The 12,486-nt window shown below is 43.0% G+C and overlaps 1 protein-coding gene across 1 annotated transcript; it reads left to right on the forward strand.

Annotated features, from left to right (window-relative positions):
- The first annotated feature begins 3,967 nt into the window (after positions 1-3,967).
- Positions 3,968-8,318, forward strand: cfap300 (cilia and flagella associated protein 300). The gene is made up of 7 exons (XM_056583179.1): positions 3,968-4,699; positions 4,791-4,872; positions 4,989-5,058; positions 5,315-5,475; positions 5,871-6,043; positions 6,351-6,417; positions 7,812-8,318. Exons 1-7 carry the CDS (start codon positions 4,578-4,580, stop codon positions 7,941-7,943), a joined length of 807 nt encoding a protein of 268 aa, XP_056439154.1. The 5' UTR covers positions 3,968-4,577; the 3' UTR covers positions 7,944-8,318.
- The last annotated feature ends 4,168 nt before the right edge of the window (positions 8,319-12,486 follow it).

Consider the following 12,486-nt stretch of genomic DNA (forward strand, 5'->3'; position numbering starts at 1 on the left):
ATGCGTTTCAAGAGTTAACGACTTGACAATCTTTAAACTTCGGTTGCCTTGAAATTGTAAAGACAGTGATGTGTGTACATTGTGCGAGTGTCCGTCACTCGCGATGTGTGTGCAGTCCAAAATGAAAGAAAAAACCTTGCATCACTAGGGAATCGAACCCCCAATCATCAGTCTTTAACGGGGACCTTTTATGCTTTTCGACTTTTATGACCTATAAACGTTGTTATAATGATTGATAGTCATGTTTAACCATACACAAAAAACGATGTAGACGGGACTTAACACGGGACGGGACTTTACGTCCTACGTCACTCGCTATTGGTGTGCATGTGTGCGCGTAGCCGTCACTCGCGATGGGTGTTCATGTGAGAAAGGTTTTGGCTTTTAGTGTCTATGGGTTGGTAATAACGGTTCTGATGATTTCTCTGATGGAAAAGTGGTCTTTTATTTCCATAATCTTTGTTCAGTGAACGCATAAACCCGTTTGTTAGTTAGCAGTTAAACAAAATGCGATCTCTTTGTTTACAGTTACCAACGACCAACTGATGATTGGGGGTTCGATTCCCTATTGATGCAAGGTTTTTTCTTTCATTTTGGACTGCACACACATCGCGAGTGACGGATACTCGCACAATGTACACACATCACTGTCTTTACAATTTCTAGGCAACCAAAGTTTAAAGATTGTCAAGTCGTTAACTCTTGAATCACATGTACTAAGACCTGATGGGTTAGTGGTCAGAGAACAACTCATTATCGCGGGGATAAGGGGTTCGATTCCTTAACGAAGCTAGCATTTTTCTTTCATATTGGACTGGGTGTTTGTATGCCATTTTGCGTAACTTGTAGTTTATGATGAAGAAATGTTACTGGGGTTAAGGTTAGGGTAACGGTAAGGGTAAGACACAAAGTGTTTTTGCAACACAATATTTCTAACAATAACAAAGTCCAAAGTTTTGATGACTCCAGTAGGAAACTTAAGATACCTAGAGAAATGCGTGAGTGCTCACAAAACATCAACAAGTCAGCAGTGTGGTACAGGGTAGGGCTGTCACTTTTTCCAAAAATGAAATTCGAACAAATTTCGAATGTCCATAATTAATTTGAATACATTCGAATACATTCGAATGTATTCCCCCCCCCCATAGAACATGACAACAGTCTTGATTTTTTATGTTGCTCTTTTTATTTCTTGTGGAAATCACGTATACCTACTGAATTCATAACAGCACAGGATAAAAACACATCTTTGATAACACATTTGTAAACACAACAAGAGGAAGCTCCGACACACAAGTGCGGCTGTCTTTTACACATTAACAATAACTGCTCGGAGCGCGATATGCGGAGCGCATGTCGTCCATGGCACACACAGCCTATATAAACGAACAATCCGTGAGGCCGACCTCCAACACGGCATGCTGCTCTTTTTATTCCTTACAGAAAGAAAATGACAAGTAGTCTCGCAGCTCTCCGTTACCGTTGCAGCTGCTTCTGTCAGCCGTGCTGTATAAGTCCCCAAACAGGCTGCCCATCGCGCCCAGCGCAGCAGCGGACTTTTCTCCCTGTCGTGTGCGATCAGTGTCGGTCTCCGTTTCAGTGAGCTCGTGTGAGAGGCTTTCAGTCACGAGATGTTTCTGTGCAGGGGAAAGGTGGACTAACCGGGAGAAGCGGGGATCCAGGAGGGCCGCTTTATTGAGGAGAAGCCACTCGCCGCTCTCTTCTTTATAGCGCATTTTTACAGTTCGAATGGAGAATTACACTTCGAATTCGAACTTTTCACCCCACCTTCGAACAAATATTCGAACTTCAAATAAAAAGTGACAGCCCTAGTACAGGGTGATCATTTCTGATATACAGTACAAACGCTGAAACTATTAGCCAGGAGTGGGAAAGATGCAGACGCAGTCGTGGGGAGCAATAAGACACACCAACACACAGTTGCCTGTTGCAAAATGGTTCAGAGTTTAATATAAATAGTTAGGGTTAGCTGGTATGGCGTTATCTGGTATGGCTATACTCTAATGTTAGCTTAGTTCGTGTTGTTTCGTCATGTTAATCGCTAGTAATAGTAAGTCATTTGTAGAAATATAGCCTATCATCACAGACTGTAGGAATGTCACCCACCCTCCATCGCGTACGACACTGATGCTCGTAATCCTGTAGTGCAAGGGAGTTTGTGCACAGATCCCTGAGACAAACGGCTACGCGCACACATGCACACCCATAGCGAGTGACGTAGGACGTAAAGTCCCGCCCAGGCCGAAGTGGCGTCGATTTAGAGAGTCCCCTCCCCCTACAGCTTCGGAGGAGATATTTTACAACACTGTCGTAACAACTCGTTGACGACCCTTCCTCATCGACTACTACGCTAGCCATGTGCATTTGTTTTAAAAAAAGCCGGCGAATGCGTGGAGCCATGTCCGAGGTAGATGTTCATAAAGAGTAGGCAAGGTTATTATGAAAGGGTGTATGTGTTACAATAAACCCATCCTTTTTTATAGTTGACGGGGAGATGTTATATCATAGATTAGAATTGTTTTATCTTTGGTTGTTGAACAGAACGATCAGTGTAAGAGTGTTGGCCAACATAATGCATAACGATAGCATGAGCAATTTGCGCAATCGTACATTTATGTATCTGCTGAAGTACGTCACTTGTGTATGGAATTACAGGGAAATGGATTCAGAGATCAAGACGGTATGCTGTCGCTAGTCCCCGCAGGAGAGTTGTCATAGGCAGATGCTGTGTCTGGAAGATAAGGGACCCATTTATGTTCACGTGTAAATGCTTGCAAATAAATTTCTAAATAAATATTATTGTATATGGTTTTAAAATGTTTCAATTTTTTTAATAACAGATCTTTGCACCACCTTTCTTTCATTTGTTCAATAATAAACACTTTGTATAGTGTGTATTATAGCTTTAGCCATGTATAACATGGCTAAAGCTATAATGGAGGTTCACGTATCGTAACAGTTCTGATACCGACGAATATGTGCTAACTGGCAGCTCTCGTGCATGTCCGGTTGGCCATATAATGCCAGCTGGACATATCACATGATATAGGCTCTCTTAGAAAAATCTGAGGCATTTGAATAGTGGTCTAGTGATCTAAATAAGCAATAACCTGGATTCGGGGATTTAGCCTGTATGTGGGGGACGTGACAGACGAACAGCAAAACAACCATGAAAACAAAGGTGTTTGGTAGCGAGTACGCTAACACCCCAGCAAGCAAGCAAGCTAGAAACATACAGGGCTCACAACAAAACGGTCGACCAAACACATATTTACAGAGACTATCAACATCAAGAAGCAACAATACAAAGAGGACAAAGTTCACCCAAGGGTACTTACAATTTCAAGAACAACACGGCCATGGCAAGTCGGCATCCGATTTGCAGTCTTCTTTTTCTTTCAGTTCAAGCTATTCCTGAGAAGCTCACCCAAGGTTTACTTGTGTCTGGGCTCTCTGTCGGTCAGTCTCCCTTTTCTCTTCTTCTGTTTCTCCGACATTTTAGTCGGCTGATCCATGATGAATGTAACAATCCCTTCGCTACCTGTGTTTATATAAAGCCAGTTCCGTTATTGTGGGTCTGTAGTGCCGTAAAGCAATTCGGTGCTTTGCGAGACCCGAGACTCCCGCGAGAGTGGGCGGCGGGTCGCCGGCAGAAACTTGCATATTCCCTTTCTCCACCAAGATGCGTAGGGGGAGTCGAAACAGCGACCAATCGACCCATAAAGTGGAATAGAACCATCACAATGACTAAGGTAAATTAAGCCAAAACAGTTGCATAGTTCCCCTTTAAAATTGGAATGGAGTTTCTAGGTGAAAAATGTAGGAAGGAGATAGGTCCCCAAGTTTGTAGAGAAGAAGAAGAAGAAGAAGAAGAAGAAGAAGAAGAAGAAGAAGAAGAAGAAGAAGAAGAAGAAGAAGAAGAAGAAGAAGAAGAAGAAGAAGAAGAAGAAGAAGAAGAAGAAGAAGAAGAAGAAAGAATACAACTTGAGAAGAACAATAGTTGAACGCTGCATGCAGCACTCACCTAATAATAATAACAAGGAAAACGACCCAAAACTCTTTTTTCATACAGCTGTTTTCTCAGCATGAGGTAAAAATAAAGTATTAGGCTGCACGTAACGTCCCCACACCTGACCGCCGGCTGGGCTATAACCTTGCCCGGATTGGTCGATAATGACCAGTGAGAATGGGGAGATCGCCGATTAAGCAATCATGGACTCTGAGAGTAGGCTGATAATGAGGGGCTCAGGGCTAGGGTTATTTTTCTTTAAGCTACAGGCAGGCATCATAGGACGAATGCTGGTGTTTTGATTAACATTTACACCCGTGTTTGTGCTAGAACCTCTGTTGACACCTCTGTTGGACTCGTTCAATCATTATATCGAGGTCCTCTGGCTCCCTCTAGTGGATTAAACCTGCTAGTTCGGTGATTTGTTGTTAAGGTTACGCCTAAACAAACCTTACAGAGCCGATGGATGTCGATCAATGTGGCTCCTGCGTTAATGGATGTTATTTAGACGGCGCGAGGATATCGTCTCGTTTCAGACCACTGCACGATGTCGGAAACAATGGCAGAAGAAAAGTACAAATTTGAGCAAAACTTTTCTTTTACCCCACTTTTGAACAAGACGCCTTCCTTTCTTCAGAATAAAGCTTCGTTGGAACTGCTGATGAAATGGTGACGTAATTATTACAGTTATATTATATACCAATATTATGTTTATTTTACCAATGATAAGTGTGGTATTAATGTACCTTGCTAATTTCAGGTCCATGCTTGGCAGAATCTCCGTTCAATATTACAGCTTTGACCAGAGCTTCTACCCTTATAACAGCCGTAATTTTGCATTGGTAAGATTCTTTAAATTACTTTCCAATGTCAACAATAAGTTGGTGACAATGATACTTTCAAACGACATTATTTTTAGATTGGCACTAATGTCTTTAATGTCAACTTACACATATAGATGTTCTTCAAAGATCCTCAAGTGGTTTCCAACCTGAGAAAGATGACAGCTGGAGCCTGGGTGCCTTTGGGTAATTGTCTTTAGTTTTGATCAACAACCACTGCACTACACTTGAGGTCCCACTTTTGTGTGGCCCATTTTCAGTAAATAATGTCTACCCGCTTGAATGATTATGTTTAATGTCAATTTTTCCCCACTGATCCGTTTTAGTTTTCCGTAATATGAGGTAATTCCCAATCCATAATCCATATCTAAGGCAGTGACTTAAGAGAAAATCTAAAGCATGTACAATTAATGTGTGTGTGTTTATCTCACTGCGTTTCTAGACAGCCCACTGCTGTGTGTGGATGTAGAGGTGGTTCCCTGCAGTAGAGTGTCCATGGACCTGTTGGACCCCATCTACTACTGCAGGCAGATCCTGAGTCCTTCTGGAAACGTGGTCAAATGTTTCCATTACCTCTACCCTGACTACGATGAGCTGCGACGGGTGAGTTCCTGCCCTCACCCATTTTTTCTCTCTTGCCCTCTCACTGTCTCCCCCTTTCTCTTACTCCCTTATTCTTGTTTCTATCTAGCTACTGTAGCTCTCTCCCATTCTCTGTCTCCTTATCCCTTTCTCTCTCTCTATCAATCTCTCCCCAACTGTTCCCCTCAGCTTCTGCAAGTGGGCTTAATGTGCACTAGTATTCCAAACACACACAAACACACGCGCGCGCGCGCACACACACACACACACACACACACACACACACACACACACACACACACACACAATTCTTACATACTGTATGCAAACATGGCCTTGTCTTTTTATCTACCTCTAGTCAACCCCTTCTCTACCTTTATTGCCGACTCAACACATCCTCTACTCCTCTGGTTTAGGCACTGCAGGAAGAGGAGTCCGAGCACTATGACGTGATTGGCCGAGAGGAACGAGGGGAGTTCCTCTTCCGTATCTTCAAACACCTGTGTCTTGGAGGGGAGCTGTGTCAGTATGAAGACACCATCGCTCCCTATGCTCAACTCACCAAGCTAATCTACAAAGACCTCATCAGGTGATTGGGTAATTTCCTTTACTTCCTGTTTGGAATCGGATAAGGTGGCAGGATAGTTTAGTGGTTAGGGTGTTTGAATCAGAGCCTGAAGGTTTTGGGGTTGAATCAAGAACCTTGATATAAAAAAAAGTGGAATATTTATTATGAAAAAAAAGCATCTGCTAAATTACTTACAAATTGGAATAATCCCAATCTTCGCTCCTATGGACCATTTGATCTATCACTGTAATTCCTTCTATGAAACCACGTTCAGTAACCCAGTCAATATGGATACTGTGGTAAAGATGTGTGTGTATCTTCTCTCTAGTGTACAAAAGGATCCTCAGAGCATGGGGATCAGCGTGGTCTCCACTGTGCTCAAAGTCTGTGCCCAGGTAAGTGAATTGTAGTCTGTGCTAACGTCAGTGACTTGTAATCTGTGCCAACGAAAGTGACTTGTTGTCTGTGCTAACGTAAATGACTTGTAGTCTGTGCAAATGATCTCTGCGCGCGCAAAACAGCCTCTCGCGCGTGCAGATTACCTCAGCGCGCGCAAAACAGCCTCTCGCGCGCGCAAAACCTCTCGCGAAAGATGTTTTTACGCTCTCGCTCGAATTTAATTTTGGCACTATGGTTGAGGGAACCAAGGCAGGGCGGGCTTTCCTATGATTGGCCGTTTCTGAAGCGCGATATTTGATTGACAGCCCTCCTCACATTCAATTCTGAATTGTACAGTAAATGGCTGAAACGATAGTTACTTATTGTAACTGTAGATTCTATGAGTATAGGCGCAGCCTTTAAAGGCTATCGCTATTGGGTTATCCCTAGGCGTGAGCCGTAGCACTGAAAAATGTGTAATCCCCGACCACCAACAGCGTGGGCCTCAATTACGTCCGCGTGCGGCGTGCCTCAACGACGTCCGCATTTCGCAGATATAGTCGGGCGCCGGCGGACGTTCTGCTCCCAATAAACAGCTTTTCTTCAGCTATTTAAAGGACAATGAGGCCGACCAGGGGCGGCCTTCCCTACAGGCGGGTCAGGCGGCCGCCTAGAGCGCCATCTAGAGGGAGAGCGCAAAATATAAAATGCGCCCGAAAAAAATAAAAAATAAAATAAATTATTGGCCACGTCTCCCCGTCAATAATCGCCCCCCCCCCCCCCCCCCGTCAACAATCGCTTCACCCCCCCCCCGTTAACAATCGCTTCATACCCCCCCCCCCCCCCCCCCCCCCTCGCCTGGAGCGCCAAATGTGCTGGGGCCGCCCCTGAGGCCGACACTTAAAAGGCTGCCCCTATACTCATAGAATCTGGAGTTACAATACGTAACTATCGTTTCAGCCATTTACTGTACAATTCAGAATTGAATGAGAGGAGGGCTGAGGAGGGCTGTCAATCAAATATCGCGCTTCAGAAACGGCCAATCATAGGAAAGCCCGCCCTGCCTTGGTTCCCTCCCCCATAGTGCCAAAATTAAATTAGAGCGAGAGCGTAAAACATCTTTCGCGAGAGGTTTTGCGCGCGCTGAGGTAATTTGCGCGTGCGAGAGGCTGTTTTGCGCGCGCTGAGGTAATCTGCGCGCGAGAGGCTGTTTTGCGCGCGCAGAGATCATTTGCGCGCTCGCAGTTAATATCTACGCGTGTGGAATAATATAATACGCCCGAATGCATCTTTTATCACATAAGTGAATTATGGCACTAATGTGTCGCCATAGTAGTCTATGCCAGCATTAGTTACTAATTTCATCCATTGAATTGATCAGTTAGGGGATGCGGTCTCCTCTGTCTTCTAGGACGAGACTGGATCGTGTTACCCCGGCCGAGGAGACGAGGAACAAACCTTCGCCTACCTGATAGTCGACCCTTTCAAACGTCATGTGTGTTTATTCTACCACTGCTACGGGGTCGGGAGCTTTACTCTATGACGTAAGATATACAGTTAAATGTGACATTTACGTTGTTTGTTTCCCTTTGGTGGTTTTTGGACCATTTAACTAAATATTGTTCAGGGTTCTTAATTTGATTGTTTTGTAAATTACATTTGGAATCAGTTCATGAGAGATGTAAGATGTAATTACATTTCTCAATAGTATGTTTGCATTCTATCATTTTTTAATATGTATTAGTTTAGAATGTATACAATTTAGGAATTAATAGCTGGGCAATAAGGTATTAATAAAATGTGTACAACAAACAATTAAAAAAAAGATTGACTCATTTATAATCCATGAATGGAACAGAGCACCCTTGGTATTCTGCGAGTGCCTCGGCAACGGCACTAAGTACAATCTGGCAACCCTAAAGGCACTCATTTTATTACACCTCTTTGCTGTTGGGAAATAATGAGTAGAAACCGGTTCAATCCAAAGAGCTTTAATTGAAACAAATAAGTTAATAAGTTAGTCAAGTGATTTATTTCATTCTCAGTAGGTAAGCGTAGGTTGGTTTCTCTTCTAATAGAGAGATCTAAAAGAGGTTTTCATATTCCATTAGAAAATAAAACAAGTCTGAAAGACATCTCATTTCGAACGTCGTCGATTGGAAGTGGAAGACTTTGTCTTTAGGGTTTTTTAACTTATTGCTTTGATTTGTGTTGAATGTTTCTCATTACGATAGTTCCAATACATAAGTTAGCGATGACAGGGGCTGGAATGTCGAATGGCAGCAAGTCAGTGAAAGAATGTCTATAGGATGTTATGGAGAGTGGAGGGATGGGCAGAGAGAGAGAGAGAGAGAGAGAGAGAAAGAGTGAGAGGGGAAAAAAGAAGGAGAGAGACACGTGCAGAAGAAGTGTCAGAACATGCATAGCATACATGTCAATTTAGACAACGAGTGATCTCTTGCTTGGTTTCCTAGCCTAGCGCCCCCTAGTGGCCTCAGAGGTAGTTTTGTGGAAGCCATTTGACCTATGTGACATGCTCATGACGGGACACATGCCTGGAGAGGGGCTCTCTGACGGTGCGCGTGTTCATGCCTCCAGCCCCCTACACATCAAACACAGCTGTGATCAAACACAGCCCTACACATTAAAAGTGTGATCCAAAACAGCTGTTATTAAACCCAGCTGGGATCAAACAGCCCTACACATCAAACACAGCTGTTATTGAACAGCCTTAGACGTCAAACACATCATTCACATCCCTACACATCAAACACTGCTTTGATCAAACACAGTGGTTTTTCAACACAGCTGGGATCACTCACATCCCTACACATCTGAGTCCTACACATCAAACACAGTCCTACATATCATACACAGCTGTGATTGGTCACAGTCCTACATATCAAACACAGCTGTGATGAATCACAGTCCTACATATCAAACACAGCTGTGATCAAACACAGCCATCAATGCCCAGAGGTCCTGATTAAAGTTATAACAATGCTTCTAAACGCATCCTTATATCGTTATATATATTTATAAATATATATATTCTAAAATACCAACGTTTGCTGTAATAAGAATAATAAAACAACAATCGCACTCCTCAATGGTGAACATATTGATTAAACACATTTGATAAATGTTTGTTTTTTGAATTAAATTTTGGCAACAGAAACAAAACAAAAAAAAACAGCACAGGTATTAATATGGTAAATCATAATGAAAGTTCTACCAAAAATATCCTTTCTGGAAGCAGCATTAACTACTAGGTTTAGAGGGCCGACATGCCCTGTTTCGCCGCCGAGGTCAGAACGAATGCCAGAAAGGCACCAGTCCCATCCCTTTTTCCATGTCAGACTGCAGAGTTTTCCGAAGACCCACACCTCCCCCCAGCCCACCCCTTCTCTAATGCCGGACCACTACTAACAGCAGGCAATGCAGAGGTCTCCCCTACAGGTTACCATGTATACTTAAAAAAAAAGTAAACTCTTGTGTATACTTTAAATACCAAAAGAGACCATGAAGTGACTGAGCTGGGAGTTCCCATCTCTGCTAATGCTATTGCTACTGCTAACCTTGTTTGGCATCCAAGTAAAGTTTTTCAAAGAGGATTTTTTTTTAAAAGGGAGGTTGTAGGTTTGCGACAGCGAGTCCCATTAAAGTGCCAGAATGAGAGAATCTTGGCGGGTAAATATTGCACTAGATTGTACCATGCTGAAGAGGCAGATTACATTCGCTTGTGTGGAATAGATGCTTTAGTTTGAATGGAAGAGCTGAGCACCTGAGACACTGGAAGAATGGACAGGAAATGGAAGTGTTCTTCGACTCTCAAAAGACATTTGCACTGGCCGAATAAGATAAGAAAGAATTTGAATGGATTTTTTAGTTGATGACAACAGTTAGTGTGTGTGTGTGTGTGTGTGTGTGTGTGTGTGTGTGTGTGTGTGTGTGTGTGTGTGTGTGTGTGTGTGTGTGCGTGTGCGTGTGCGTGTGTGTGGGTGGGTGGGTGTTTGTGGCTGTGTTTGTGTCTGTTTAAGCTTCATCCTCCATGCATTAGCTTCATAGAAATGCTACATTTACTGTTGATCAGAACTAAAACATCATAACCCAATAACATACAGAATATAAACTTAACAAACATTCACATCTTATAAACCATAATCATTAAAAAAAAGAAATGAAATAAAAATCATAGAAATGTGACACTTTTTCTGACCCCAATACAGCTGCAAATAGAGATGCAGAACATAAACAGAATGAAATGCTCATGGAACCATTATCATGTTAAGTATCAAAGCAATTTAATAAAGAATAGCTTTGTGTGTGTGTATGTGTGTGTAGTGTGTGTGTGTGTGTGTGTGTGTGTGTGTGTGTGTGTGTTTGCGTTCATGCGCACAGCCTTACGTTTATGCCCTCCAGCCACCGTCCACTAACACTAAGGATCTGTTGTACATCTGAAAAAATTCGGTGGAACCTTTAGAAAATCAACTGAAAACAGTACAAATTAAAGTCACTGTAAAAGACAGCACACCCTTGGACAAATGAATTCATGTTCTTTCCAGTTGCTCTTAAATCTCTCTAAAGCTTGAACCATTCCCTAGCAATACGTGCATTTATGATGAGTTCACGCACTCCACTTCAACGCACCTGTTTTAATTGATGAAAACCCTGCGGAATTGAGTAGCATATCCAATTGAAGCAGTGCAGATTTCAACTGGTAAGAGCGATGATGACATCATCCATCAGAAATATCAGGTTCAAAGGTCAACCTGCCTAACGGGAAGCAAATTGGATTGCATTATTCGCTGTTGGCCCTAAAGTGCTCAGAAAGGTACAATATGCAAGATTTTCGATTTTCGAGTCTAAATCTAGATTAAAACCCTCTGCTGCCCCCCCCGCCCTCTCCCTATTCTTTGCTTATCCTACCAATCCTCAAAAAGCAAACCTTTGTTTTAGGAGATTTATCCACGCTGTTGCAGAGTCAGAACCATTAACCTGTATCCTGAAGACATAAAGTGAGGGTCTTCATAATATCGGATACAGAACTTCGACAATGCTCAAGCTAAACTTCTCGGGGGCTAGGACCCAGTGCTCGCAGTGGAAACCAGAAGGGGCAGTGCTTCCTGTTGCAGCTGCAAGTGGAGGTTTCAGAAGACGATTTTAACAAATGTATTTCTACAGTGGCCAGTCTACTCTTCGGATTGGATTTGAAACCTTTACAGAAACTTTGTCCAAGTACATTGGTGTCCGACCAGGACATGTTGCTTGTATTCCGCCCGGCATTATGTTTAGTTTGGGTGTGCTCCTGGATGGCATATTTTTAATCGACCTCCAGTACGATCATCTGCTGCAGCACTATTGTGATACCAATGTAGACGAGTCTTGCAATCGGTGCACGATCCGATTGTCGATCGATTTGTGAGACTAGTTTCTGACTGAATTTGAAAATAAGTTGCATATTGTACCTTTAATGGTCCTAATTAACCTAGCTGCCCGTCTCTCCATCTTGGTTCTAAATGCTAGCTGGTAGGGTGAACTGAATGCGGTATTTAGCTTACAGTTCACCCAACCAGCTAGCTAGGGCAAGATGGCCGCTTGCTGAATAGGGCCCATAGAACAATGATGATGATGGGCTGGTGTCCACAGGTGTTTTCTATTAGAGTTTTTCTATTGGTCAGACGGACGTTGTTTAGTGGGCAGGGTGTTGATGGGAGATGGGGGGGCTAGCAAGGACTGTTAACTGTCCGATCAATAAACACAGCTTTATGCTACACTAATACTTTAGGCATACGGTAGACTCTGATAGGTTCACGCATAAGGCTGTTTTCACCTTGTCACCTGACAGACATTTATAACTAGCATTCCCTCTAAGTAAAAGTAGTTTCCTAAACAGGGGGGAGGGGGTCGTGTTCAGTTTTGCAAGTGGGCTTAATGTGCACAACAGTGTCCAAACACACACACACACACACACACACACACACACACACACACACACACACACACACACACACACACACACACACACATATACATACATAGGCCATTCTTACATACTGAATGCAAACATGGCCGTGTCTGTGCAT

The sequence above is a fragment of the Gadus chalcogrammus genome, chromosome 22 (genome assembly GCF_026213295.1).
Source record: "Gadus chalcogrammus isolate NIFS_2021 chromosome 22, NIFS_Gcha_1.0, whole genome shotgun sequence".
Lineage (NCBI taxonomy): Eukaryota > Metazoa > Chordata > Actinopteri > Gadiformes > Gadidae > Gadus > Gadus chalcogrammus.

What these genes read in the sequence shown, in the direction of transcription:
- cfap300 (XM_056583179.1), top strand. Translation starts at nt 4,578, where the DNA reads ATGTCGGAAACAATGGCAGAAGAAAAGTACAAATTTGAGCAAAACTTT. An exon ending in ACTACGATGAGCTGCGACGG is followed by an intron (nt 5,476 to 5,870) that starts GTGAGTTCCTGC and finishes CCTCTGGTTTAG; the next exon opens with GCACTGCAGGAAGAGGAGTC. An exon ending in ATCTACAAAGACCTCATCAG is followed by an intron (nt 6,044 to 6,350) that starts GTGATTGGGTAA and finishes TCTTCTCTCTAG; the next exon opens with TGTACAAAAGGATCCTCAGA.